Source organism: Beauveria bassiana, assembly GCF_000280675.1.
Source record: "Beauveria bassiana ARSEF 2860 unplaced genomic scaffold BBA_S00003, whole genome shotgun sequence".
NCBI classification, from domain to species: Eukaryota; Fungi; Ascomycota; class Sordariomycetes; order Hypocreales; family Cordycipitaceae; genus Beauveria; species Beauveria bassiana.
The window spans coordinates 624,793-651,947 of NW_007930838.1; the positions used below are offsets into that span (position 1 = coordinate 624,793).

The window sequence follows — 27,155 nt, forward strand, 5'->3', positions numbered from 1 at the left end:
TCAGCTACCAAAACTGGCTAAGGTATCTAGCAAAAAACTGTCCTCCGCCGCCACCCACCGCCAATAGTGTCATCGCGGTCAAGCCACGCCATCCCCATTTTCATCCCCAACTTCATCTCCAATTTCATCGCCTTTTGTTTGCCACGCCCCTTCCATCGTTGCCCGACGTCTAGATGTACCACATGGTAGATCTAAAAAAGTTTCGCTGTCTCTCTTCACCCGCCGCAGGTGCTTCACCAAGTTTGCCACCCAGCGGCAATAGCTTTGGCGCGTCTGTTAATACTGGCATTTCGGCAAGGTGCCCCTTCGCTTCTTGATCGCGGGCCATCTCATGCCCCTTCCCACCTTGTTGGAAGCCATCACTACTGTACTGGTCTTCATGGGCCCGAGCACGATCGCCAGCGAGATGCGCGTAGTAAACAGCCGGGTGCAAGGACACCGGAGTGGTTGATCTTGCGTACGAGTAGCTCTGATGATATATCATCTTCTGCAGCTCATTAGCGGGCATCTTCGCTTCGTCCATGATGACATTGTAATGAACTGGGCGTGCTGTTCCTTGAATGGCAACATGGGAACAGAGGTAAAAGTCCCACATGAACGGGTGCGTGACTTCCTTCTCAACAAGCGTGCCTGGAAGAGCATTGCCGTTTCTGTCTCCCTTTTGTGGGAAGAACCGGATATGGTGGCGCTTTGTGGCCACAATGACCGTGAACTGGGGCATTGTCTGGTCTGGAGCAGCGCTACGCAAGTAACGCTTGATCTCGTTGATTTCTTGTTCGATAACATGGGCGAACTGGCCTTCGGAAACACCATCTCGGAAGTAGATGATGTGTTTGGGAAAGGCGAGATGGTTGGGTCTCCAATGTGCTAACAATTGGCCGAACATAAAGTTGATATTGCTCGGTGTCAGCATCTCAGTTCTATACCCATTGGTTTCGACGGCAGCAGCATATCGGTTGGCATCCCGATCAACAGACATGGTCATGGCTGCAACAGAGGCTGTGACACCTCCCGGGGCAGCGTGAGAAACATCGACTCCAATAATCATGGTCGGACGGGACTCAGGGAAGTACGTGACCGATTTGATCTTCCAAGGGGGAATTGTGCGGGCAGTCGCGCCTCCGAGCTTGGCGTTGACTTTCATGCACACGTTTGAGTGGTACTGGCCATTATTTTCGGCCACAGCTCGCCCGTTCACAACTTGTGTGAGAATTCCAAAACGGCAGTCCGCGGATTTCTTGAGGCGCATATAGTGAGGACTGTTTTTATGTTGTACCACAACAAAAATCAGCTGTGGATACCCCTTTGTGTTCACAAGTTGAGTAAATGCCCAGTGAAGAGACTGAGCAACATCTCTCGCCGCATTCCCGGGAGGGGTGAGGAGCATAGGGTCGGCAGTGCATTTGCCTCCGTGGCCTATAAATGTGGTCTTGAATGCTTGCGCAAAGGCCTTCAGTTGAGGCAGTTGAACACAATTGTCAAGAACCAAAAAGCCCCAGCTCACCAGCGGCGCGATGTTCTGCTTCCAGAACTTCTTACCACGAAGATCCCAACGGCCAGAGAACTTCGGGTCCGCGGTACCTGTTCCAAAGTTCACTGCTGGAGGAGCGAGAACTTTAGCATCAACCTTGGTGAACTGTGGATCGAACTGTACACCGTAATGACGTAAAAAGGGGTCATTAGGGATTTGAAGATCGTTGACATGCGATTGGATGTCAGCCCTTCTCTCTTTTGGTCTTGTAACCGCAATCTTGATCATGGCGGCCGTCTGGTCTGGATTAAGCTTGAATGGATATCTCTGCATGGGCTCCACGAAAGCAAACTCCATGGGAATATAGCCAGCCTTTCCAGCATCGATCAGAGGAAAATTTCCGAAGCGAAGGAAGGCGTTGTATTTCTTCTCGAAGTACTGCGCGACAGAGACTTGCTGGCCGTCATGTTCAAACTTGACATTTCGGGCGGTGCCACCTTCAGCTCCGTAATTTTGACCGAAGACGATGTCTTGTATAGTGTAGACCTTGTCTACCGCAGCGGTGCGATTTGGGTGACGGACTTTGAATTTCAGTCTGCGAAGCTTTCGAAGTTGCTTGAAGGCATCACTGGATTCCCAGCGGCCACTCTGTGCACCACTGATGGGCTTAAGCTGATTGCTCAGATCAACTGGTGACAGATTGCGCCAGCGTCGAGGCTCAGCAGCCGCAAGAAAGTTGCAAAGTAACCTATCAACGGTCTGGTTACCTACCCAAAAGCAGGTGTTTGCAATGTCGGCGTTCAGCGCAAGACCAACGCCGCCTCGGTTCAGGTTGTGACTGAGTCGGACGGAGGCATAGGTGCCTTTGTGCACCTCGACAAGGGAGCCGTCCATGAGAGGTCGACCCTTGGCTTGTAGTTTGTAAAAGTTTCTCTTGATGGCCAAGAGATTCTGCGAGGGCCACTGTCGAATCAAGTGATCCACGAAGTTCAAAGCTTCACTAACTGCATTGTTGAATTGAACACGCTGTTCAAGGTATCCTTTCAGAGCTGCCATCTGGACCTCTGTTGTCTTTCTGAGCGTGACATGGAAAACATTATTCGATCGTGCAGGCTTCTGCTGGGGCGGGAGGCGGCCTTCGTCAAGATTGACTGTAAAGCGGAGCTCGCCTCGATCAACCAGAGAAGGAGACCAAGCAAGCTTGCTGCCGTCACAGATCCACATCTCATAGTTGTACTTCTGTAAAGCAGCTTTGAAAGTCGGATGCTCCCAGATTTTCTTTAGGATAACAGTCTTCTTATCAGGATCTGGGGACAGCGCGACCTAAAGACGGTTAGAGGACGATGGAGAAGACGAGCTACAGCATCTTCTACTCACATCATACTGATAAATCTTTTTCGAAAAGTCGAACTTTGTCATCCTATACTGGTTGACTTCGACAACGGCGGGCGAGCCTTCGGTATTCAGGTTGTTACCCCGCAGGGTGAACAGGGACTTCTGTGTATCGGACACATAGGCATCTGGGGGTAGTTCCATTCGTGTGTTGCCAACTTTCTTGACATTACCTCCAAGACGACCGGGATCGAATCCTGGACCTTGAGTCCAGCCGGGTTGGCTAGCGGCAGGACGAGTGGACGATGCTTGAGAAGGCGCACGTCCCAAAGAAGAAGCGCCGGGTTGCGGCGGTCTCCCGCGATCAGCCATGATCTGATCTCAAGTCAGTCTCGCTTCCGGAGTCGGGAAAGATACGTCAGGTGGCGGAACAGGGATGATAAGGGGGGGGCAAAGAAAAGCACTTACCGATCGAGGCACTGAGAGGTAAATTTGCCAAGAATAGACGCAAAGTTGCCTACTGATCAAGAAGAAGAGTGTTTTTGATGAACCAGGAGCTTGCAAAGCGAAGGGAATTTACGACCACCAGAAGCAGGATTCTGATCCAGGAATGATGATGAAGGAGGGAAGAATTACGCGCGCGAAGAATCAAGTCATTAAATAGCTATGCATGTGTGACTGTTGCCAGCTGGCAGGCACACACACAGCTTATCGGCAGCTGGCAGGCTGCAGCTGTTGCCAGCCGTCAGAGAAGAAAACGACGCCGCGTGCGTTTGCAGGTGCTAACGAGGTGGCCGGTTGTCTTGGAGCACGCCTACGTTAGGCAGAGCAACAAAACTGCGGGGAGACACATGCAATATGCTGTATTCTTTATAAGAGCCACACTGGTGAATTTAGAACCAATTAATCTAAGCCGCCGGCTCATAGCACACGAAAGTTAAGATACCTGTGGCTATACAGTGGATGCCGTGAAACTATGGATTGGCTACGGACACGCATTGCACCGTACGACGGCGCATTTGGTTACAATCATATACAAGAGAGACGCGGATATGGCATTGCGCAAGAACGCTGTGTTCAAAACATGTGTCAATTGTTGCTGCGCAAGATGCGAGCCTAGTTTGAATGCTTCTACCTCCGCAGCACTCCAGGCCAAATCAAGATTTTATTGCCCAATATGCAAAACCGCCATAAATAAACGCCACGTAATGCCACATACCTAGTCAAACAGAGACAATGTCGCTGCTCGCGTTCAGCCGAGTCGTCAACATCACTATAGCTGGTTACCGCTAACGCTGACCGCCGTATTGGCCAGGAGGGTAATTCCCCTGCACAGACCCCCAGTTTGAGCCCGGCGCTTGGTAGCCGCCTGCAAGTGGAGAGTTGCGATATCCAGAGGAAGAGGCCTGACCCTGGCCGTAGGGACTCATTGGACGTGCCAAGTCGCCTGATGCTTGCCTCGTGTGCATTTGCATTTGAGAGTGATGTCTATACTGACCCCCGGTAAGCGCTTTCCAGGACATGTAATCAGGTAGCGGGGTATCACGGAGGAGGGAAACCAGGTTAGGTGCCATCAGTCGCTGTGAGTCATATGTGTGGGCGGGAGGCAGAATTCCGAGAAGGAATGTAATGTCGCGGTGCAGAGCAGACGTCTGATTACGTCGTTGTTGATCAAGGCGGCGACCCGCAGCTCCTTTGAGAGGAGAAACACCACGAGCCACGCGCTTCGGTGGGTTCTGTTCATCGTCGTCTATACCGAATGGTCGCTTGGGAGAAGCGGTTGCACGAGTGAATTGCGGCCGTGGGCTGTGCTCCTGTCGCATAGGGCCCGAATTGTCCTCAAAAGAGGACGGCTCATCAATTGTAGGCATGTCTTTCTTGGGACGCATCTGTACAGCCTTTGACACAATGATTGGAGTATGAACTGGGTCGAATCTGTCTGAGGAGAATCTTTCGGCAAAGTACTTCAAGCTCGGATCTTCAGGAAAAAGCTCCGCCATACGTTCCTCAAGCTTCGAGATCTGGGAGAGTTCGCCGTATTGCGATTCATATTTATGGAAATAGGCGTACAGGGGTCGAGCTTTTGCCAGAGTTTCGGGTTTCGAAATAAGGCGATTAACGCAAGTTTCGAAAACAACTCGGGCGTCTATTGCCGGTTAGCCAGGAAACGAATCAGAGCGGAAAGTAGCATACTTGTGGTATCATCCTTCGAATGAAGGAATTTAAGGTACTCGATCATGAACTCCTCGTCATTAGGGAACAGACGGGCGCCACGTTCGAAGATCTTCGCGCCGACAGGATCCTTGTATACGACCGACTCAAGAAGAGCAACGGCAACATAGACATCGCTGGTAAGGCGGCCCTTGTGTCGAGCGTCGGTAAACACTTTGCGAAGACCGCCTTCGGTTTGATTTCCTTTGCCTTGAATTCTTCTCATGGCGCGTGCTAGAGCGATCCAGATGTAGGAAATTGTTCTGGACAAGAGCTGGCTCTCGGCCGCGTATGCATGCTGGATGGCTTTGATGCGCTCCTCACCCGCGCTGAGTTTTGACTTGCCATTGTCATTGTCCTTTTCTTCGATGGACTGTTGCATCTCCGGGTCTTGCGCGGCTGCTTGCTTGAGAGTCGAGACTTCAAGCCTTTCGCGTTCTTTGACCTTGTCACCCATGCCGTAAAGCGTATCGAGGATGGCATCGTAGGGTTTGCGAACGGCCTGGGCATACTCCGATCTGTCGCCTTCTTTGCCAGGATACGTTGATTCAATGCGATCGGCATACTTGAGAGCGAGCAGGACACTTTGTGGGTTTGCCGCAATACCTTGGACGAGGAACTGTGTGCCCATTTCGAGCTCAGACTCCCTGATATCATTTTGGAAGCACCATTCGGCAGCATCAACCCACATCTCGGGCCAGAAGCGCAGGGCCATCAATGCTTGCTTGTAGCAATACATTACTCTCTGCGTGTATGCCTTGGGGTCTTCCTCCTTCAAAACTAAGGGGTCGTCTTTCTCCCAAGCGATCCACTTCATCCAAAGCTCGACTTGCCCTCTGTATTCCGTGTCGCCATCAAATCCTGGAGCCGGCGGAAGGCGCGGGAGATTGACTCTGTGCAGTGATCTCGTTATGTTATCAAGAGCAATGTTGCCGCTCTTGGCAGACATATAGCCGGGTGAGCGCTCTTGAATGAACTTGCGACCAGTGACCTTGTTGAGGCCCATTTCGAACTGATCATACTCTTTCCAAAGTGTGTTGACGGTGGACATGGGTACGTTGATGGCGCGATGGTAAACCTTGCGCAACTGGTCCATCTTCTGCTGGTCCTGCCAGCCAGTGCCACCGATCTGACCCGGTCCATTTTTTATGAACTGAACGTAATCCAGCCACACGTCACCTGAGTCTCTATCAACGCCAATATTGTTGATGACAAACTCATACGATTGAGTGACTGTGCGCCTTGCTTGCCCGGAAGAGTCGTTTGTCAAATCGTTACGGCGTCTAATATAGTTGAGGTAGACGGTCCAAAGTTTAATGTTGGGCACTGTCATTAAGCAGCGGCCGAACAGCTGCTCAGCGTCGACAAAATTGTCGAGACCGAGTTCAAGCTCAATCCATTGAACCCAGATATCGCTCTGGAAATGTTAGAAATAGATCTGTTAGCTGGGCGGTTTCGTTCTAACTTACCGATTGCGGAAATACTTCCAAAAATCTATGATAGACTTTGCGCAACTCATCAAGTCTGCTACGACCACGATGCTCGGCCATGAGATTCAGCCAGGCATCCATGTCTCCTCGCGGGTCCTCTTTAACTCGCGCCTCAAACAGGGTAACCGGATCAAAGGCAGCTACGCTCGGAGGCAGAGGTGACAGCCCATCGGGACCAGGCGCAGAAGCAGCGTCCTTGACAGAGGTATTGTTGCTCGTTGGTATGTTTTGTACCGGTATCGATTCCTCGTCATCGTCAGACGCTTCGACAATGAACCCTCCCGACATCTTGGGCTTGGATGCTGCATGAGGAGGTGAGCGAACGGTAGATTCAGCAGGGAAGGCAGCAGTGTCTATGCCAACGGATTCGGGATCATAGTCTGCTCCATCGTCACTGTCGTCAGCTTGGACATGAAGCGGGTCATAAGGCGCCTCGACATTGTTTTCAGTCTGCAATTCGTCGTACTCGGTCTGGTCTCCCTCGGTGAGCGCCGCTGGATTGCCCTTGTTCCGCGATTCTAAGCCAGCCTCCATGACTCAGATTTGTCCAGCTAGCGCAACGGGTATTGACTATCGCTGGGAAGATGACTATCGCTAGGAAGCAGATTGAGTTGTGGACTGCTTCGATGACTCGCGTCGACAATGTCGAACAGACAAACGCGGTCGGATAAAGGCTGTGCCAGAGGGTAGGCAGTGAATCAAGCTAAGTCGCAAGCCGCACAGCGCAGCAGTCGGGACGTGATCGCGCAAGCTCAACGAATAAAAATGTCTGGTCATCAATGGCGCAGAATTATTACAATCTGGAGCGTCGACCGTAAGAACAAGATTCGATCGATGCGGCAAGATGAGGTGCGGGCAAGATAGCTGGAAGCGACTGCGATGTGTCCAGCTTTTCAGATCGCAAATCCACTAAACAGCGAAAGAGCTGCTTCGTACAAGGCTGAAGGCTGGCGGCAGAAACTGAAAGGGGGCTAGTGACGCCAGGCGGTGGGCAGGTACTCCCAGCCTCACCATGGCAACACATTGAGAGGTACATAAGGTAGTACCTCTTAATTAGGTAAGGTACCTAGGTAGGTACATTTCCTCTTAATTGTCGCCCTTCTGTAGTCGGTAACAGCCAGTGAACATTACTAGCAAAATCAAGATGTTCGAGATGAACGAGTGTCGTCGAGCACTTACAAGTATCGACTTGGTTCTCTACCTAGATAGTTTTCGTCTCTTCAAGAGTGTTGGTATATTTGTTCTGCTATACCTTTCACCTTTACTCACTTAGATCCGGTGCCTAAAGACCAAATCGGTATTAAATAGCGGTCTTCCTCACCATGCCTATTTGCCATTATTACAGTAAGTAACTGGTAGAGGTACGAGATAGACTGTTGAGTCGAGGTGATGGTGCATAACTATGAGAATAATACCAAGTAAGCTTTTTATATCTAAGTTGGGCTTAACTTTATGAGACTCTATTAGTGTTTCTTACGGGTGTCAATTTCCCGCGACTTCGTCAAAGACGTTGCTGACTCAACTCTGGCGACGCATCGTTTCCCCCGTTGCAGGGCAAACTGTCTTGCCTTTGAACTACCTAACCTATTAACTTTTGGCACACCTTGAGTGGGGTCGCACTGGCCGGCGACCCCTCAACGCGTTGCGCTCCGTCGCGTCCGACCTTATGGCCTCCGCAAACTACCATAGGTTCACGTAGGCTGCTAAATCGTCTTCGCCTATTTTTAAACAAACCCCTTCCTTCCTGTCGCCCACCAGATTCTTCCTCTCGCATAATCGCGGTTTAGCAAGGTGCAACACGCCCATCTGCCTCGTCCAACATTCGTGCTCACTAAGAGCTATCCGGCTCCTACACCGCAACATACTCTGACCTGTTGTTTGTACGCATTTCCTTCGACCAAAGGCGGCTGACTGCCTCTTCCGGACACGCGACTATCAGCGATTTTCATACACTATGTCGGTTGTTTCTCTCCTTGGTGTCAAGGTTGTGAACAACCCCGCCAAGTTCACCGACAAATACGAGTTCGAAATCACATTCGAATGCCTGGAGCAGCTAGATAAGGGTAAGTGGCTGCCGGTGCGACACTCGCTTTTACGCATCCTCACAGTTGTCGATAGATCTCGAGTGGAAGCTCACCTACGTCGGATCTGCCCAATCGTACGTCGCTTGTTCTCGCCCTTGGCAAAGCTCATTGCATTAAACCCACCGTCAGTGACCAATATGATCAAGAGCTCGACTCCCTCCTCGTGGGCCCAGTTCCTGTCGGTGTCAACAAATTCATCTTCGAGGCCGACGCGCCCGACACGTCACGAATCCCCGATGCTGATATTATCGGTGTAACTGTGGTTCTTCTGACTTGCTCCTATGACGGGCGCGAATTCGTTCGCGTTGGGTACTACGTGAACAACGAATACGACTCTCCTGAGCTCAACGCCGAGCCGCCCGCGAAGCCGATCATCGAACGAGTCAAGCGCAACGTGCTTGCCGAAAAACCCAGAGTGACTAGATTTGCCATCAAGTGGTAGGACCTCAGCTCTCGCTTCCGTGGTGTAGAGCTTGCACTAACAATGTGAAGGGACTCTGAAGCTTCTGCTCCCGCAGAATTTCCTCCTGAGCAGCCCGAGGCTGATATAGCCGCCGATGAGGAGGAGTATGGCGCTGACGAAGCCGCTGAAGAAGCCGAGGCCGAGGCAGAAGCCGAGGCCGAGGCAGAAGCCGAGGGCAGCGAAAAGCCCACTCCTGCTGCTGGCGAAGATGTCGAGATGGGAGATGGCGATCAAGAAGCAGTAAACCCCAACGAAGAAGAAGATGATGCTGCGTCTGACGATGGTAGTGTCGATCTGGAGGGCGAGAGTGAAGACGAGCTCGATGAAGAAATCGTCGAGGGCGAAAATGACGGTGAAGAAGCCGACGATGGCGCCATGGAGGTAGATGGTGGAAAGCCTGACAGTGCCAAGCCCGTGGGCGCAGCTTCTTAAGTGAGACGGACAGAAGCTTGGCAATTTCGCGCCGGGCTTATGCCGCGCTACATTGCATCTGTCCACAGGCCATTTATAAAGGCGATGGGTTATTTGAAAAATGAGCCCTTTCTTGGCTTTGAGCCAAAATGACCGGGATGCGTGGGTGGCGTCTGCAATAGAGCTGAATGAATTTCTCGAGATAAGCATACTACAAACCGTTTTGTTTAGGCCCTTTCATTCGATTCAGTCCGTAGTGGCAAATATGGTCCCGTGATGTTCTGTGTGTTGAATCGTAAGATGGTACTGGCGATTTACCACTCGTCCACTAGGCAGTTCTCTCTGCAGTGATGAGCCTTGACTGGTCTGTCAATGGCCATTGCAATGCAACTACGTCGCCTCCGACGCTGCGTCAGATATCGAGGCATAGCTTGGCTAGCCGTTTCTCGGACCCTCGTTCTTGACACCTGCATCTAAACGCCAGGCACCCGTTGTGGCGTCGTATCAGACCAGGCAATTCGCGTGTCTTCATAAGACGGTACTGCCACAATCTAGAGGGCCATGCTAGGGATAATCAACGGCCATTGAGTCGACAAAGAATCATGAAGCGACCATGGGGAGGATGTTGGTTCCCCGCCTAGGTAAGCAGCGACATGAATGCACTTGCGCAAGGAAATACCGGTCACGGCGGCGAAGTGGTGGAGTCTCGGCAGCGCCATGTCTCCGTGAAAAGAGGCCTTGCAGCGGACCAGGAGGCTTCATAACGATGAGTATCCCACTCACTGTGTAGGATAATTGATGATTGAGTATACATCAGCGTGCTGGCGCACGTGGAATATTAGATGACAGTGATGGCTACATCAGGATGCCAACACCATTGTACCGAGCATGAAATGTGCATAAACTGTTATTCACTCTACCGGATGAACGACATTCTGGAAAGACTCATTACTATGTACTAATAGTACACGTGGTGTCTGCATGATTTCCGTAGAACGAATTTCAGTGAGACGGAATTTGGTGGAAAGAAAATAATGCTGAAATGAACTAGAGCAACTCGACGAACCAGATAAACCTTGTAGAATAACAAAAGGAAACAAATCAAATGTGCACAATGGCGCAGTAAAAGTCGCCCTCCTCCACCAAATACTCAGAATTGCCCTCTCAGTGGTCCCAGGCCCATTGATCTGAAAGCACATATCCAAACAACGCCCATCTACTTGCAGGCCAGCCACGCTCGTAGTAACCACATTGTGTTTCAGCGTATACACCATAAAGTCCGAGACCACTACCTCATTCAAAGGACCCGGGATAAAAGCCAAGCGCGTATGCTTGACAAAGGCGGTGAAACTACCGACAACCAGCATCGGAAGGAACAGCCGTTCATAATATTACGAAATTGTGTCGAAATTGCCGCGCTGCGATTGCGCGCGACGTGTATGAAAGCGAATATGTGTTGCCGCTGGCTTGTCACCAGTGCAACGAGCCAGCGGCGAATGGTATCATGTGCTCCCCAACGCCGAACAAAGTCTCATCAACACGTGATAGATCGGTTGTAACATCTACCAGCCCTTCTTGCGTGCAAACCGCTTGTTCAGCAGCGCAAGCACTTTAGGAACGCTGAACTGTACGTACTCAAGATCGAGTTCTTCTTGATTGTCCTTTTGCATTTCGAGCAAGTCGTCAAGTTTGAGGTCCAATTCGAGAAGACCACGGTTACGTCCTAATTATTGTCAGCAAAGTTGCCATAGATTGACAAGAAAATGAGAAACGCACCCTTGTAGTGTAATGAAATAACAAAGGTGCCCGGGAGGGGAGAGGTGAAGTTAAAGTAAATGTTAGCCCGTCTGTTATCCGGTACATTGCTCTTCTGGATCACGCCCTCTTTCTCCAGCTGCTGGTGGGTGAACTTGTACGGGCCAAGCACCTGCTGTTTCTGCTGTTTCCTCTTTGTACCCTCACTCTGTGATCGGACGTTGTGAAGATAGCTCTTGTATGTCTCCAGCTGTCCAACAAGATATGTGTTGTGATCACGGATTGTTTTGTAGACCTCGTCCAGTTTCTTTGTCTCGTTCAGCACACCTTCCTTGAGCGAACCAAGATGGTGGAGCTCCTGTTCGACCTCATCACGAAGCAGGCCAAACTGGTCACTCTTATCAATGACACCCATATCCTGGAGCTGAGAGAGAAGCTCCATGGCACGGATGCCCTTTCGGACCATTACTGCGTCGTTGCGGCTCGTGGCAGCAGCATCAGCAACTCGCTCCAGGCGAAGTGGACGCTTGGACACTGCACTGCTTTGAGGAAAAGAGCGCATAATCTGCACAAAGATGGATTTGGCTTCCATAAAGAACACTTCCTCCTGTGTAATATCGAGGGCCGCCGTCAGGTCATCGATGGCAGTCTCCCAGCGGCTGAAGAGGGGGAGGTTAATGACGCGATTCTCCTTGCGAGGAACTTGGGCGGGCGCAGGCCCCAGCTCGGTCATGATGATGGACAAGTGGGATGACTCGTCTCGACAGATTTCAACTGTGTGCTTTTCAATGAGGGCGTGCATAGCGTAGATTTCGTTGAGGGTGATGTCGAGCTGCAAATCCTTCTTCGAAAGAGCGACGTAGTTGTCCATTTCCAGGCTCTCGTAGAAATCGCTGACCTCACAGAGGTCGAGCATGAATCTATTGATGCGGTCCTTGTTTTGCTCGATGAATGGCTGAAGCTTGGCCATGTATGGCTCTTTGGCATAGGATGGCTTGTTTGCCAGGTTCTGGAGCATCTTAGCGACCAACGTTAGTGTGCGTCGGGGTTTCTCGGCGGGTGTGCCATCAATGAGCATGTAGGATTTCGGAGTGACAATGGCCGGGTTGATGAAGCGGAGGAAGAAAAAACCACCAATCAGAGTACAAATGACTTGATCGTTGGCGTCCGGATATTTGCGCTTTGTCAAGCTACGAATCTGCTTGCAGATCCAGCGGATACCATAAGGAGCCTCCTCGAGCCCTTCAATAATGGTGTTGAGAAAATTGTTTGCAATCTCGGTCAGCATGGAAAGCCTTGGCTGGATAATGGCCTGCACTTGGATGTTCTCGGCGGCTTGCTCAGCGGTGATGCCACGAGGCAGAGATGCGGGTAGCGACCCCGTCTCTTCCTCTATCTGCTCTAGCATGCGTTCGTAGACCTTGAGTGGATTGATTTCCAGATCGAGATCCTGCAGTATGATGAGATCGTTGATTCTATCAGCGAGCACGGTGCGCAGGAAACTTTGACCGGGTCCACGTCGTGTGTAAGTTGTCATCATTCGAGAAACGGGAGTATTCGCTCGTAGAAGGGAAGAGTAGTCGGGTGTATTATCAAACTGGTAAGTAAGAACGGACTGGAGGGGTTAGCATTGGCTGTAGCGCATACGTCTCTTGATAGCATACCTGAAACATTGTGAGCAAAAGATGCTCTTCTCTCGATTCATACTGGTTTCCGTATATAGTGAACATGACGGTCTGCAGCAGGGAATCGATCTCGGCCATGGAAACGAGACGACAGAGATGAGCGATGTGGCGAGGTTCGGATTGTAGGAGGAAGAGAAGATTGCCATATTTTTGCGTCTTGTCGTCATTGGGGAAGAAGCCTTCCTGCATGTCCGTTGCGTCTTCGAGATGACTGGCGACCTCATTTTGCTAGATGACGGTTAGTGATAACTCATGGTCAATAATGGAAAGAGAGTATTACTTCTTCGAGAGCCATGCGATTCTGGATCAAAAGGGCAATGCGCGAGTCGAGGTATCGGACGTCTTTTTCAAGAACAAAGTTTTTCTTGGACTGGGAAGAGATGTTGGACTTGAGATCGCGCAGAATCTTCTGGGCCTTGGCGAGGTCATCCTCAATTTGCATCTCGCCCTCGTTGGCCGACATGGACATATAGAGGGCCGACATTGAATAGCGCTTCGACTGGCGCGCCGACCGCGTACCATCGTAGGAGGACATTGTGTTTTGCCGCGAAAGGGGTTGAAAGGAGGACGAGGAAGCAGTCGACGCTCTCGAGGGTGTCTGCAACATGGCGGGTACAAGTCGGGGTCGGGGACGCGAGTCAAAAGAGTATGCGCGCAGATGTAGAGCGAAAGCTGAGTATAGCGGATGAACTGAGCGCTAGATGCTTCGGGCGGGTGGAAGCGCCAACAAGCGACTTGCGGGTGGCAGCGGACCGGCAAGATGGAAAAGGATGCACAAGTGAGGATACTAGGGAGTGATGGCAGACCAGGCTGTCGTGGAAATTGCGAGAGCGTCGGCAGGGAGCGCTCCAGGCAAATTTGTGCAGGAAGACGGTACGCTGTTTGTGCGACCGAGGAGGATAGATTGAGACGTTGTATCTGTGAAACGGCGGAGGAGCGGCCGGCGCACGATGATGCTGGCCGTTGGACGTACTTGTTGAGGGCACACAGTCTTGGTACCTGCTCGCAACTCCAATCGAGGGACAACGGTAGCCAAGTGTACTGTGCGAAAGACGGAGCTCTGTGAGTAAAAGGCGTGCACGGTTGATAACCGCGGCTGCCTGAATGTCGAGAGCCGCTACCTAGATGAGCGGGCAAGAATGAGCGTCCGAGATGAGCGTGACTGTTGAGGCAGAAGCCGTCCTTTGGTGATGAACTCGGCAGAAGGGGGGGGGAGCGAGCGTAGAGGAACGAGACGGGGGGTTTCTTGGCGGGGATTCCTTTTTCGCGGGAGCTAGAGAAAGAGGACGCCCGGGTACCTAGGTACCTGGGTACTAGTTCACGTCATGAAAGCGACAAAGCGGACACCCCCTGTTCCAGCGTGTTGAACAGTAGGTGGGCAAGTACCTGGGTATTTGAGCAGGTACTCATCAATTTGCTTGGGTACCTGTACAAGGGTGCTGTTGCAGGCAGCGGGCAACCTTTTTCTGGTAGTACCTTACACAGCTAACTAGGTAGGTACCTGGGCAGGTGGGTACCTTGGTATCTGACAAGGTGCTCGCGTGGAGCGAATCGGGGTGCCTACAAATAAATTTCAGTTACTGATTAACTGGTAAAAACAGGCTTCCTAATTTAATTTATATAAGAAACCGTAGTTATCGTCACCGTACCGCAAACCGAGGGAGAGGCAACGCTCTTCTACGGCACCTATTTAACTATTTACATATTACCTCGGTAGGTACACGTGTAGGTAAGTAGGCCGATAGACAAGGCCAGTCGATATCCAAGGTACCTTACCTTTGAGTATCAGTAATTATTAGGTGCGACAGAAAATAGTTGTCAGAGCCACCGCACCAAAGGCAAAGGGTGGCAATATCTTACCTTGCTCATTCACTACATCGGCAATGCCTGTAAATCACCGTGTTCGTGGAAATAAATGGCATACTGGTAAATGGTGGCAGGAGTTGCCCCATGAACCTCGCTGTGGCGCAGCCTTACAGGACCGCCGTGGTGGGTCGTAAGCCAAGCCGCCGTTTAAATCAAAAAGCTTCCAAGTACTTATCCGTACTTGTCAGCAGACAACGTCACACAGCTCTGTTCCTGCCAATTTTTATCCATCACCAGCCACTGAACGAACTGCGTTCAAACCTCGCAACCAACAATGGCTCTTCGCGTTCCGTTCCGACGAATTGTCCTCTCGCGCCCCCCAAACCGCGCTTTCCATGCGACCTCGCGAGCTTTGATCCGCGTTGGAGACGAGATCCCTGAGACAGAAGGCCTCTTCGAGAACTCGGCTGCGGCCAAGGTCAGCCTGGCCGCCGAGTTCAAGTCTGGTGATGGCTATATTATTGGTGTGCCCGGCGCCTTCACAGGCACCTGCTCCAGCAAGCATATACCCTCATACATCAACCACCCCAAGCTCAGGGACGCCGGCAAGGTATTTGTGCTGTCCGTCAACGACCCTTTTGTGTATGTTGGTACCTAAAGTGATGAAAAGAGAAAGTTGAAGCGGTAAAAGCTCACTGATATATTCTCACATTAGTATGAAGGCTTGGGCCGAGCAGCTCGATCCTGCTGGCCAGACTCCTGTAAGTTGACCAAACCGCCAGATAGAGATGATAATATTGACGAGTTTGTAGATCCGCTGGATCGCTGACCCTACTGCCGCTTTCACCAAGTCTCTTGAAATGGGTTTCGACGGCGCCGCCGCCGTTCTTGGTGGCACTCGCTGCCAGCGCTTCGCTCTCAAGGTTGATAATGGCAAGGTTACCAAGGTGCACCTGGAGGCTGACGCCACTGCTGCCGATGGTAAGTTGCGTATTCAATATGCGGCGAGGTCGCTAACGTATGCCATCATCAGTGACTATGGCCGAGAATGTTCTTCAATAATCAGGTTGGCTGCTGGGATTTGCAATTGTGAACTGGGAATGTAAACAGATCCCAATCTGTCAGATCCTCCGAAGGAGATCCACCCGTTGGCTGGAATCCTGCAAAGCAAATCATTACACACAAATACAATGCTCAGCTGGCACAGGCTCTAAATTTGTCAGCCAATTGCTATACATTCGGCTATTGGTAGATTATGAATATTACTTGCGTGCGCTGTCGCATGACTGGCGCCGTACGTTTGAGTGCTTGACGAGTCAATGCGATGTATTGGTCAAGATGGACCCATCTTCGTCTCATCATATATGGGAAATGTATGAGGCCTCCAGTTCTCGTGTTGTCTTACAATGACAAGATCGCCTGTTCCAACCGTCTTGTTGACTATTTGATTCGTTGCGTAATTGTTGAACGGCGCATCAGCCGTTTTCTTTACTGGTAAAGCCATAAAAACATCACGGGATGCGCCGACGTCGAACCCCACCACTTACTCCACGCACCGTCCAAGTTGGCAAGTCGCCACTGGGGTCAGACAACCCTGCTATCATTCAATGAAGAATCACTGGCAGGTTGCGGCCTCCTTGCCAAGGAATAGGCGGGTTTGTAATTATTTGTAGTTACCAGCGGATAGTTGGAGATTGGTTAGTGCTTCTGAAGGATCTACCTATTAATGTTAGCGGGCAGAGACTTTGCCTCCGAGGCTCCGAGCGCATGGCTCGCGCCCAGACATGACTCAGCCGCCGAGGATAATCCGTCACGTCACTTGCCTATTAATAACGAACTGGTCCGAGCCTGGGTCCCTAACTTGGCCTCGATATACATCTTCGGCCCTGAAATCAAAAGGCAAACAGACTATTTCTGCCTTGGATTTTGCGTTATTTTCCCCTGCCTGCTTTGCTGATAGTCCGCTTGGGCGAAAAAGGCGACGGCTCTTTTTTTGTCAAACGGTTGCCTCTCCCCCACTTCTACCTTCGCAGTTGTGCACTGCTGCGCTCGTCGGGCTTCTGGTTCCTGAAACGAATTCCGCTGCAGTGAAACGGAGGCATAACTGCGCCTGTCTTCTGTTGGCGGTCGCCCGCTTTCTCTTGGTTGCGAACGTGCCATTTTGCCGTTCTTGCGCCTGCATTCTAGCCGCCACCATTCCCCCTTCCACGCGGAAACGAAAGGCCGCTGAGACGACGACCTCGCCCTCTTCTCCGAATAAGAAAAACGTCGTCTCAGCAGCTGCATCTCATTCCGCACCGCCGACTCCTGTCACTACGAACGATATGGACTCAGATGAGGACTTCATGTCGCAGCTTTCGAGCGATGACGAAATCATGCTCGATAGCGCTGATGATCTGTCCGGTGCCGGTACGTCTGACTTCTATTGCCCTCTTGTAAGCGTCACTCTCTCAACACTGGCTAATGCTCGCTGCAGATTTCGACGATGAAGACTTTGACGAGCCCGATCCCGACTTCGGTCTCTCCCCGAAGGAGTTGGGGAGGAAGAAGACTCAGGCTCATGTTGTCCCATTCAGAGTATACGAGCCAACCGATATTCAAAAGCAACAAGACGAAATGATTTCCGAAGTCAACATGATTCTTGATATGGGCAAAGAAGATGCCGCCATCATGCTTCGTCATTTCCGTTGGAACAAGGAGCGTTTGCTCGAAGACTACATGGATCGTCCAGAAAAAGTCCTAGAAGCGGCCGGTCTGAACAGCAGCACAAACGATCTACCAAAGCTTGAAGCTGTTCCAGGCTTTATATGCGATATCTGCTGCGAGGATGAGGAAGGGCTCGAGACTTTCGCGATGAAGTGTGGTCATCGTTACTGTGTCGATTGTTACCGGCAATACTTGACACAGAAGATCCGAGACGAAGGCGAGGCGGCTCGGATACAATGCCCCTCCGACGGGTGTGGCCGAATTCTCGATTCCCGATCTCTAGACTTGCTCGTCACATCCGAACTGACAGGTCGATACCACGAGCTTCTCAACCGGACATATGTCGAGGATAAGAATATTTTCAAATGGTGCCCGGCGCCAGATTGCCCAAACGCTGTCGAATGCAACATCAAAAAGAACGATCTTAATAAAGTTGTTCCAACTGTCGAATGCAGCTGTGGTTTCCGCTTCTGCTTTGGGTGTCCAAACCCTGATCACCAACCCGCCCCTTGCGACCTCGTCAAAAAATGGCTTAAGAAATGCGCGGACGATTCGGAAACGGCGAATTGGATCAATGCCAATACCAAAGAATGCCCCAAATGTCAATCCACGATTGAAAAGAATGGCGGGTGCAACCATATGACTTGCCGAAAGTGTCGATATGAATTCTGCTGGATGTGCATGGGACTCTGGTCCGAGCACGGCACATCATGGTACAATTGTAATAGATATGAAGAAAAGAGCGGTCACGAAGCGCGTGATGCCCAAACTAAGTCAAGGACCTCTCTGGCTCGATATCTGCACTACTACAATCGTTACGCCAATCACGAACAGTCAGCGCGGCTGGATAAGGACATCGCCATCAAGACTGAGAAGAAGATGGTTCAGCTGCAAACGACCTCAGGCATGTCTTGGATCGAAGTGCAATATCTCAACGCTGCATCACAGGCACTTCAAACTTGCCGCCAGACTCTGAAATGGACATATGCTTTCGCCTTCTACCTCGCGAAAACAAACTTGACTGAGATATTCGAGGACAATCAAAAAGATTTAGAAATGGCTGTGGAGAATTTGTCCGAAATGTTTGAGAAGCCGATTCAAGAGCTATCAGACTCGAAGCTCAAGGTGGACATTATGGACAAAACGTCGTACTGTAACAAGAGACGGATAATCTTGCTTGAGGATACTGCGGACAACCTGGCCAAAGGTAAATACTCCCAAGTCCCAACGACTGGGAAGCACAAAGAAAGGGCACTGCTAACATGCGTCTCAGGTAAATGGACTTTCAATTCGGAATTGACAGCACCTGCCTCGGTCCTGGCGGCTCCTTCGGCACGCCAATAAAATCACGTCATGCTGTCACATTCACGTCGCCCTAGCAGAGATACCGCTCAACAAACGCGCTGGAAGCTACATGCACGCTCATGATCGAGCCAGTCATTGCCGCAGCCGACTACAACACAGCTTGATGACTTGACTCAAAGATTTAAGTAGTTCTGATCTCGTCATAATCTGGTGGCCTAGAAGACGATGATTCTACCTTCAAGCCCTCCACAAGGCAGCAAATGAACTACACTCGGACAGTCTGACGATACGCCTCCTCGTAGGCTCTCCATGACGACGGGAGAACTAGTCGGATGGCGTTGGAGCTTGTTTATGACCAGGCATATCGGCTTTCCTGATTAGCGGATGGTAGTACTCATGGGAAAGCACAGGTTGCGGCCAAACCAATCCGTCAACAGCTTGTACATGACCACAATGACTTTGAGCGATGAAACGAGTTTCAGCAAATTGTCAACGTTTCAAAATACAGACATGATGGCATTAGATAGATCTCTAGCGAATGTTTTCGCTCACCAGATATGCATTTCTACGGCATTGATGTAAAAGAAGCGCTACCCGCACGGAGGCTGGAGTTGGGTCATGGTTTACTGGATGCTGGACTGTCCTTTTTTTCGGCTACTAGCATGTTCGCATTTTCACGTATCACTACATGAATACACATCTTATATACGGACAATGCAGGATGATTCTGTGACGGCGTGCCAAGTTTATAGAATAGATTAAACATGTACCGAGTGTACCGAGTGTACGCTACCAAGCAATCAATGAATGTCGAAGATTGGAAAATGCTGTTTCCTGAACCAACCCTCCGCATGGGGAGATGTGCTCCAGAACAAACAGCGCGTGCTGTCAGACTTTTGAACCCAGGGTTTCTAGCACTACTAACGCTTTCGTGTCTCCAACATGTATGCGAAAGTGGCCCTCGTCCAAGGGACGGGACGACATGGAATAGGAGAGATGTCGACACATTTGATGCCATGATGATACAAAGTTGGCGCCATTGGGCAGCGATGCCAGAGAGAATAAAATATTTGGAAAATAGAAAAAAAAGTAATAAATAAAAGGAGAACGCCCGCCAATGCTATGCCGTAAATATGAATGCATCACCTTCTGATCACGATATTCCCTCAACGAAATGTAAATTGCAGGGGATTGAACCTTTTTCCAGGGGGCAGCTTAAAGTCCTCGTCGTCTTCGCCTTCGCTATCGGGGACAATTTGGTCCTCGCTGCCGCCACCGCCGCAGGGCATGTGCAGCGCCTCCACTTCATTTGTGTCGACTTTCGGCAGCGGTACAAACGCCGGATTCACGGCGAGAAGGTTACCACCGAGTGCGGTAGCAACTTTGTCATTGTTGGCATGGCGCCGAGACGCGGCCATGTTGGGTGAGAAATGAGGGGAATGGGCTGCCTTGGCTCCGAGACGCGCGAGAGGTGTTGTATATGCAGACCTGACGCTCGACGCGGCTGTTGATGTTGTGGATAGGCCAGCGCTGAAGACGCAGGACTGGACCGAGATGTTGGACGAGGGCGTGGAAAGTGGCGTTCGCGGGGACGAAGTCCATGTGGAGGTAAACTTGCTGAGGCTTCTGCGCGCCGGCGTTTTTGTCGCCTGTGATAGGGGCACAATAGACTTGGATGGCGGCATGGGACGCGGTTCCATGGAGGAGCTGGGCCACTCAGTGCTCTCTATACGAGACAGACTCGACAAGTCTATCTCTACCGGACTGCTCTCGCACGTGGTATACTGTGAGTTCGAATCCTGATTGGCATCCTCAAAGACAGCTAATTTAATGGGTTCTGTCCTAACGCTGGGTGCCCAGCTGTCAGTCTCCGGTAGGCCCTTGAGCGCTTCCTCGATGGAGTCGTCGGAGAAGAGGTATCCTTCCATCCTGGCTGGTGCGGCTGTTTCTGTACCAGCAAGAGGCGTCTTGGTGGGGAAGAATTTGCTGCTTTTGGGAGACGTCTCGATGAGCTCGATTTCGTCGCAGAGACGAGCTTTCTTCTGCGGACGGCGTTGTGTCTCCAATCGCGGTGTGCCGACGACAGACTCCTTTGGACGAGCGAATAGAGGCTTGCCAGCCGTATGAGCAGCCATATTTTTCGGTGTGCCTATGCGCCGGCGATTTAGACGAGGCGACGTCCCGCGCAATGTAGACTGTTGACTTCGTCGGTCTGGTGACTGGGGGGGTTGGTTGGTTTCGATATACGGTCGAGGCAGTGGAAATACGCGAGGTACCGTTCCACCATTCGTGAGCTGCGCGACACGCTCAGCATCGATGGAGAAGCAATTTGGGTCCATCTCGCCCATTGGCTTGCGGTAAGGCGTCTTGAAGAAGGAGGTGATGGGCTTTGCGGGTGCCTGTGTCGTCGCAGGCGTCCCCGAATACGGCCTGGTTTGCGCCAGTTTCCGCTTAGAAGGTGTCAAGTGCAAAATCATCGGCTCCTTTGTCATGGGGTTGAGATCGCCCGCGGCAACACCGCGGGCAATATCAGGCGCGACGTATGCGCCGATAAACGGCATCTCGGCGGCTGTGCGTGTCTCATCGAGATCTGTCAAATGCACCAGGCCCTTTTGCACTGGGCAGAAAACCCACTGATGCAGAAAGGTGAGCTCTGCTTGGTAGAATTGTGTTAGAAAATTCTCGGATACACGCTTCCCGTCGAATTGTAGCATGCGAACAACGCGTTCGGGTGTTTTAGATTTACGCATCAACCGATGTGCCGTTTTGAGGCCAACACCGGGAAGACCAGCCAGATAGTCGCAACCACTCATGATAGCCATTCTGCGAAATTCAGTGTCGGACCAGCCGGTGAGAGAAACCTCTCGGCACGCGCCAAAGTCACGTCGGTTGATCTCAATGCAGTTGCCGTACTGGTCAAGCTTGGTGAGCAAGCGCTTTGCTCCAAAGACGAGTAGGTCTGAGTCGTCGGACAGGATCCCGTCAACAAGCCCTTTCCTTTCAAGATACACCAACTGGGCATCGGCTTCGTAAGGCGCAACAACGTATGAGATGCCCATCTTTTTCAGCTCCTGGATAAGTGTCGAGGCCATCTCGGGGGTGATGTCGACACACTTTTGAAACTCTTGAGTAGCCTGGCCGGGTTTTCCAGCTTTCATGAGGTCGTTGGCGAGTTGCTTCTTTTCCTCGCGCTTCTTGGCACGCGAGTCTTCGGTAGCAGCTTTGCTAGGGAGGTAGTCGCCGTCGAAAACCATGTATGGTTTGATGCCAAAATGGAGCAACATACGTACACGGTGCATTGCAGTTGTGACGTATCTTGAAGCATGTCAACATTCACTTGCTATAGTTGTGGATGTGCAGGCTCGTACCTCGTTGTGGGCTTACCCTGGCCGAGCTCGACAGCGCACGAAAATGCTGCCCGATGAAGCCAGCCGTAGGCGTCGACACCCAATGTTTGGCCGCGGCATGTCTTTAATTCGATAGGTCTCTGTATCGACTTTAAAAGGGGTAGCAAGCCTGCGAACCAATCAGCTGAGATTTCCTGAAGCACGCAGTTGATTGTGCATACCAGATACGCCCATGGTGCTGCGTCAGGTCAGAGGACCGTTATTGCACTGTCGAGATGCGGGTTAATGTAGCAAACTAATTAGTGCCCTTTCATTGGAGGGTTATAGTCGTCGTGACGGTATAGTCACTGCTGATGGGCCTCAGAGCAGACAGCTCGCGAGCCGCCGGTGATGCTTCTCCAATTGTCTCGGCAACAGTGTAAACAAAAGGTCGTGACTGATTCGAGCCTAGCTAGTCGGGGGCCTCAAGAATGCAATGGAGCGAATAGCGAAGCACAAGAAGCAGTTGGCATGGTGAAAGGAGATTGAATATGGCCAAGTGTCGAGAAGATGGTGCACGTAGCAGAAAATGGGACAATTTATCTAAAGCTGTTTGACAACGCGACAAGGCATGGGTTACTGAGATGGGCGTGAAGTCAAAGTGGGACCCAAGGGATCGCGTTGAGATGTGGGTTCTGTCGCGCCAGGACCGCCTGGAGAGCAACGAGAGTTAAGGTAGTTACTTGGGTAGGTACTTGGGTATGTAGGGTAGGTAGGTGCCTGGGCGCATTGGTATCTCTTTCTCCAGCAAATGGAAGGTTATCAGACGACAGCAAGGCGGTAAAACTACTTGTATATAGGTAGGTACCTACTTGATCACTTGAATCACTTGATTAAACAGAAATTCGCGCCCAACAGAGGTACCTAATAGACCTTTCTGGCCAAGATGGATACCTATTCACCTAGCATGCCAAATGCCTGGGTACATATTTTGGATGTATCACCCTTGTTGACCCACAATAGCCCTCGCCCAAGATTTTTGATCCGCTGCTGGGGAATTCGAAACGTCCCGGGCTGGTAGAAGAAAATGCAGTCATTATCACCAACAGAAAACAACTGCCAAAATGCCCACCTCACTACACAAGACGCGCAAGATAATCGCCAAGAAGCGCGGCGGTGAAGTCAACGCCTTGCATGCCAAGTCGCGCGACTCTAAGCGTCTGCGCATGGCCCACGCCCGCGATCTCAGACTAGAAAAGCTTGCGCACGCCAGAACCAAAAAAGAAGAGCCTATCGGTAAGCCTTGCAATTCCAATAAGACATTCTGAACGGGCTTTAATTTCATATTTGTAGTCGACCGCGTCGAGTACTTTATTGCCCACCTGAAGGAGAGAGATGCCACCAACTTAGACCTCCCCGAGGTGCAAACCCTCATTCACAAGTATAAGCCCGGCCTCATATCATTCTTTCAATCACTAACTAGCATGTAGCTTTATTCACCAGTATGACGAACAATTCAATGAATTGCAAAAGGCTCGTCGCCCGGGCCGCCCTGCCAGCACCCGTGAGGACCTGCTCAAGAGAAAAATCGATGCACTGGAAGAGGAATATGAAAAGGGTTTCAGTAAGTTCCCCAACTTTGTTCCTGAGTTTGCTCAAATCATACCAGCTTTTACTTACTGTATAGTAATTCCAAATGTCTTTGATGAGGACAATGGCAGAAAGCTTCTTGGCTACGAAGGTTCCTGGGCGTACATTGCCACCATTGCTTGGTCCAAGGTCTCGAAAGCGGGAAAAGTCAGCAACGGCGACTTTCCGACCAAAGGAATCATGTAACAGAGTTCCTGTATTGATCAGTATGTCATGATTAGGCGGGTGTAACCATTGATCATTGTGTCAATTGGGCATCAGTGGAGGATATCATGGCGCATAGCATTTTTTATCCGGTAATGGATATTGGCGTTGGCTCTCTCTTTTCTAGTGTCTCGACGGCGATGATAATAAATAGACAAGTACTTTATGTCGCTTTTTGCCTTTTCTGAATTTAGGGTTGGTCGATGACGAGCATCAACAGGTGAAGTAATTGTTGTCAATGCAAATATATGTATATACAGACATCAGCGCTGATGGGGCAACAGTTACGCTGCTTCAATTTCCCAGATTAGATTGCCAGCTAAAACGGATTAGTATTCTGCATGAATATGACCAGATACTCCGGTGATAAAACAAATCGCTTCACCAATATTCTGCTCCTCTCCGTGGTGGTTGCAAAACGGCGGAGCTTAGCGACCTGGCAGATAAATAGCGCCTTTCTTTGGTTTCCTTTTTTGCTTGAAACCTCGGTTGATCTACGCCCCTGGGCTTAGACTGATTCTCCGCCAAGAACTTCACCACGCTATGCTGAGAATATTGGACGACTATATCTGCGAAAAAAGTAAATGATAAACCTGGAGAGTTGTGATAAACTAATCACCGCGCTTACTGGTACCATTAAGTAGCCAACGACTCATGACTTGCTGTAGGTACCAAGGTGGCGAGGTCAGTACCGTAGTGGAGTCGCGGCACTCGGGAAAAAAAGGCCATGGACGAGCCTGTAGTTGCCATCTGCACGACCATCATAACTAATCGAGCCTACCAGCGGCGAAGCCAATTGACCCGCGAAAGGCGTCGAGCGGCAGGGAATATCTCCATCGATTATGAGTTTTTTCCTGTGCGCTCCGGCTCGTCCGCTGGTGACTGGTGCTGCGGCTGTACTACGAAGGGCGGAGAAGCCATTTCGACAGTCGGCAATTCTTGGTGTGGCCGGGTCGACCTCGCGATGGATGTCAATTCTCGGTAGTCGGCAGCCATGGTCGATACACCATAAGCATTCGGCCGCTTGGCGCCAGGCATCGGTCACGGCCCAACCACATTGCTGCCAAAGGACCTTGTTTTCTTACCACAGAATAAGGGACTACGAGCAGCTACCGAAAGACTACCAGGATAAGATCGGGCTGCCATTCAGCAGTAAGGATATCACGCAGACCGAGGTGCAGCGCATCTTTGGTACCGGTATGAAGACGGATGCCGCGAATTACCTGCTGCGGGTGCTCCACGGCCGCCGCATAGCTGGCACGCTCGACGACCCCGCGTACGCCGTCAACACGATGCAGTTTACAGACAAGCAGGTGGCAAGAGCCCTGGCTTACTTACGGAAAAAGGTACCGGTCGAAGAGGTTCGCAACGCAGGGCTGCGCGCCGAGGACGAGCTGGCACAGATGGAGGAATTGGCCATCGCAAAACAGGCGAAGGAGGGCAAGGCCGATGACTCAATAGCGGATGTCGAGACAAGGGTGCCATATACGGAGGACCCAATCTACGGACACAGCACATTCGACCAGATCAGAGCAACGAATCGAGCGAAGCAAAAAGCAAGAGATTTGGCGGAGGCAAAGGAGCGGCAGGAAAGAGAAGAGCGCGAAGGCATTGTCTCGGGCACGCTGGCAGAGCGGGATCAAGTTGATATCGGCGGCAAGACGAGAGCGATCACCAACCCCAAAATCCAAGCATACTACGATGCAGCGCAATCGGACCTGGAAGAGCCGCCACAAATGTCGGCAGCAGCAAGAATATTGCCGTCTGCTGTAATCACAGCGCTGGTACTCGGGCTCTTGGCTGCTATTAGCATGGTCTACGAAGAGCCAGCGGATCGGTACCGTCTGATTCCCGAGCTGTCAACGTCGCAGGCGACCGTGGCGGTGCTCGTCGGCGTCAACCTGTTGGTGTACATGGCATGGAAAGTGCCGCCACTGTGGAAGTACCTCAACAGGTCATTTATAGTATCCGTCGCAACACCGCGCCCATTGGCCATGTTTACGACCATATTTTCGCACCAGACGCTAAGTCACCTGCTGGCCAATATGCTGCCATTGATGCTTGTTGGTCCTGTGCTGCACGACGAAATGGGGCGGGCTAGCTTTCTAACACTATTCTTTGCGTGCGGCTCGCTGAGTTTTGTCGGGTCGCTGGCAACGTATACGCTGCGCGGCATGCTCGGCACAACGACGATTGGCGGGTCGGGCGCAATGCTGGGCTTATGTGCGGCCTACTTTTGGGAGCACCGCATGGACGGTTTCAAATTCCTCGGGCTGCCGGAGAATGGCGTCCACGGGATCATATTTTTGGCAGGCCTGCTGGCGCTTCAGCTCGCGGGAATAGGCAAGGCCTTGTCGCGCAAGATTGACCTGGCGAGCCATCTGGCAGGCTTCGCAGCAGGCATGGCGGGCATCGAAGCGCTCCAGCGGACGAAAAGACAGAGGCACCATAACGAGGGCGAAGGAAGGAGCGTAATTGAAGTTTTTCTCTGGCTGAAGCCGTGGCTGCAGTCGCGTGTGGAGGCGAACCGAGCAGCAGCAGCAGCAGCAGCAGCGGCCGCAGCCGCGGCTGATGGGGCGAAGAAGAGGTGAAGACCGAGAAGGTGGAGTGTATGATATAGTGTAGTGTAAATAAGAGCCACTTGTGCTGTGCAGCTCAAGCCAAATACAAATGTACGATAGTGAAACTACCAATGCAGACTTTTCTGTCTTGTCAGGGATAACAACCTGCCCTCTTGCAATTCAGCACTTGCTGTAGATAATAAACATGATAGTACCTTATCAAGGGGTAGAAAAAATACACCGCCGATGCGCCATAACCTCTATTACTACTAATAGTTATAAACCAACTATTAATAATAAAATAAATTAAAAAAATAATATTATTAAAATAAACTTTTATAATAAGTCTAATATAAACTACTAAACCTTTAAATAAGTTATTAATATATTTAAAAAATAATTATAATAATAAAAAATATATTATAACGGTCTGGCCCCGGAGGGGCGTAAGGGGGTAATCAGCCCCTTCTGCCATCATTAGCGGCTAAGCCAAAACCCTCCTACCTACAGCAAAAGGATTCGTGATGTCAACGCTACCAGCGTTTCCACCTAATTACACCTATATACCCGGGCGCGACCCCTCTACGGAAGGAAGCTAGGCTAGGTTAAAGACCTAGCCCGTGATATATATATAAAAATAAAATAAAATAAAAATTTATAATATTTTAAAATAATTTATAAAGATAATTTTTAAT

General features: G+C 50.9%; 9 protein-coding genes across 9 annotated transcripts; 5 read left to right on the top strand and 4 right to left on the bottom strand.

Moving 5' to 3' along the window:
• Window positions 1–169: 169 nt before the first annotated feature.
• Window positions 170–3,175, bottom strand: BBA_01426 (piwi domain-containing protein; the record flags this gene model as incomplete). Its single annotated transcript, XM_008596523.1, has 2 exons — window positions 170–2,794; window positions 2,849–3,175. The coding sequence occupies 2 exons, from the start codon at window positions 3,173–3,175 to the stop codon at window positions 170–172; spliced, it is 2,952 nt and encodes a 983-aa protein (XP_008594745.1).
• Window positions 3,176–4,092: 917 nt separating this feature from the next.
• Window positions 4,093–7,038, bottom strand: BBA_01427 (mRNA 3'-end-processing protein RNA14; the record flags this gene model as incomplete). Its single annotated transcript, XM_008596524.1, has 3 exons — window positions 4,093–4,949; window positions 4,997–6,431; window positions 6,484–7,038. The coding sequence occupies 3 exons, from the start codon at window positions 7,036–7,038 to the stop codon at window positions 4,093–4,095; spliced, it is 2,847 nt and encodes a 948-aa protein (XP_008594746.1).
• A 1,420-nt stretch (window positions 7,039–8,458) lies between these two features.
• BBA_01428 (ASF1 like histone chaperone) lies at window positions 8,459–9,483 on the top strand (the record flags this gene model as incomplete). The annotated part of the gene is made up of 4 exons (XM_008596525.1): window positions 8,459–8,567; window positions 8,623–8,662; window positions 8,718–9,026; window positions 9,081–9,483. 4 exons carry the CDS (start codon window positions 8,459–8,461, stop codon window positions 9,481–9,483), a joined length of 861 nt encoding a protein of 286 aa, XP_008594747.1.
• A 1,541-nt stretch (window positions 9,484–11,024) lies between these two features.
• BBA_01429 (GTPase-activator protein for Ras-like GTPase) lies at window positions 11,025–13,437 on the bottom strand (the record flags this gene model as incomplete). The annotated part of the gene is made up of 4 exons (XM_008596526.1): window positions 11,025–11,185; window positions 11,239–12,832; window positions 12,882–13,130; window positions 13,183–13,437. 4 exons carry the CDS (start codon window positions 13,435–13,437, stop codon window positions 11,025–11,027), a joined length of 2,259 nt encoding a protein of 752 aa, XP_008594748.1.
• Window positions 13,438–15,042: 1,605 nt separating this feature from the next.
• Window positions 15,043–15,770, top strand: BBA_01430 (AhpC/TSA family protein; the record flags this gene model as incomplete). The annotated part of the gene is made up of 4 exons (XM_008596527.1): window positions 15,043–15,350; window positions 15,424–15,469; window positions 15,521–15,689; window positions 15,742–15,770. The coding sequence occupies 4 exons, from the start codon at window positions 15,043–15,045 to the stop codon at window positions 15,768–15,770; spliced, it is 552 nt and encodes a 183-aa protein (XP_008594749.1).
• A 722-nt stretch (window positions 15,771–16,492) lies between these two features.
• BBA_01431 (RING-5 protein) lies at window positions 16,493–18,758 on the top strand (the record flags this gene model as incomplete). The annotated part of the gene is made up of 3 exons (XM_008596528.1): window positions 16,493–17,117; window positions 17,185–18,621; window positions 18,688–18,758. The coding sequence occupies 3 exons, from the start codon at window positions 16,493–16,495 to the stop codon at window positions 18,756–18,758; spliced, it is 2,133 nt and encodes a 710-aa protein (XP_008594750.1).
• A 1,127-nt stretch (window positions 18,759–19,885) lies between these two features.
• On the bottom strand, window positions 19,886–22,300 carry BBA_01432 (putative EXO1 protein; the record flags this gene model as incomplete). Its single annotated transcript, XM_008596529.1, has 3 exons — window positions 19,886–22,034; window positions 22,088–22,235; window positions 22,288–22,300. The coding sequence occupies 3 exons, from the start codon at window positions 22,298–22,300 to the stop codon at window positions 19,886–19,888; spliced, it is 2,310 nt and encodes a 769-aa protein (XP_008594751.1).
• An 869-nt stretch (window positions 22,301–23,169) lies between these two features.
• Window positions 23,170–23,881, top strand: BBA_01433 (translation machinery-associated protein; the record flags this gene model as incomplete). The annotated part of the gene is made up of 4 exons (XM_008596530.1): window positions 23,170–23,341; window positions 23,399–23,486; window positions 23,536–23,669; window positions 23,733–23,881. 4 exons carry the CDS (start codon window positions 23,170–23,172, stop codon window positions 23,879–23,881), a joined length of 543 nt encoding a protein of 180 aa, XP_008594752.1.
• An 860-nt stretch (window positions 23,882–24,741) lies between these two features.
• On the top strand, window positions 24,742–26,490 carry BBA_01434 (rhomboid family protein; the record flags this gene model as incomplete). Its single annotated transcript, XM_008596531.1, has 1 exon — window positions 24,742–26,490. One exon carries the CDS (start codon window positions 24,742–24,744, stop codon window positions 26,488–26,490), a length of 1,749 nt encoding a protein of 582 aa, XP_008594753.1.
• Window positions 26,491–27,155: the final 665 nt, after the last annotated feature.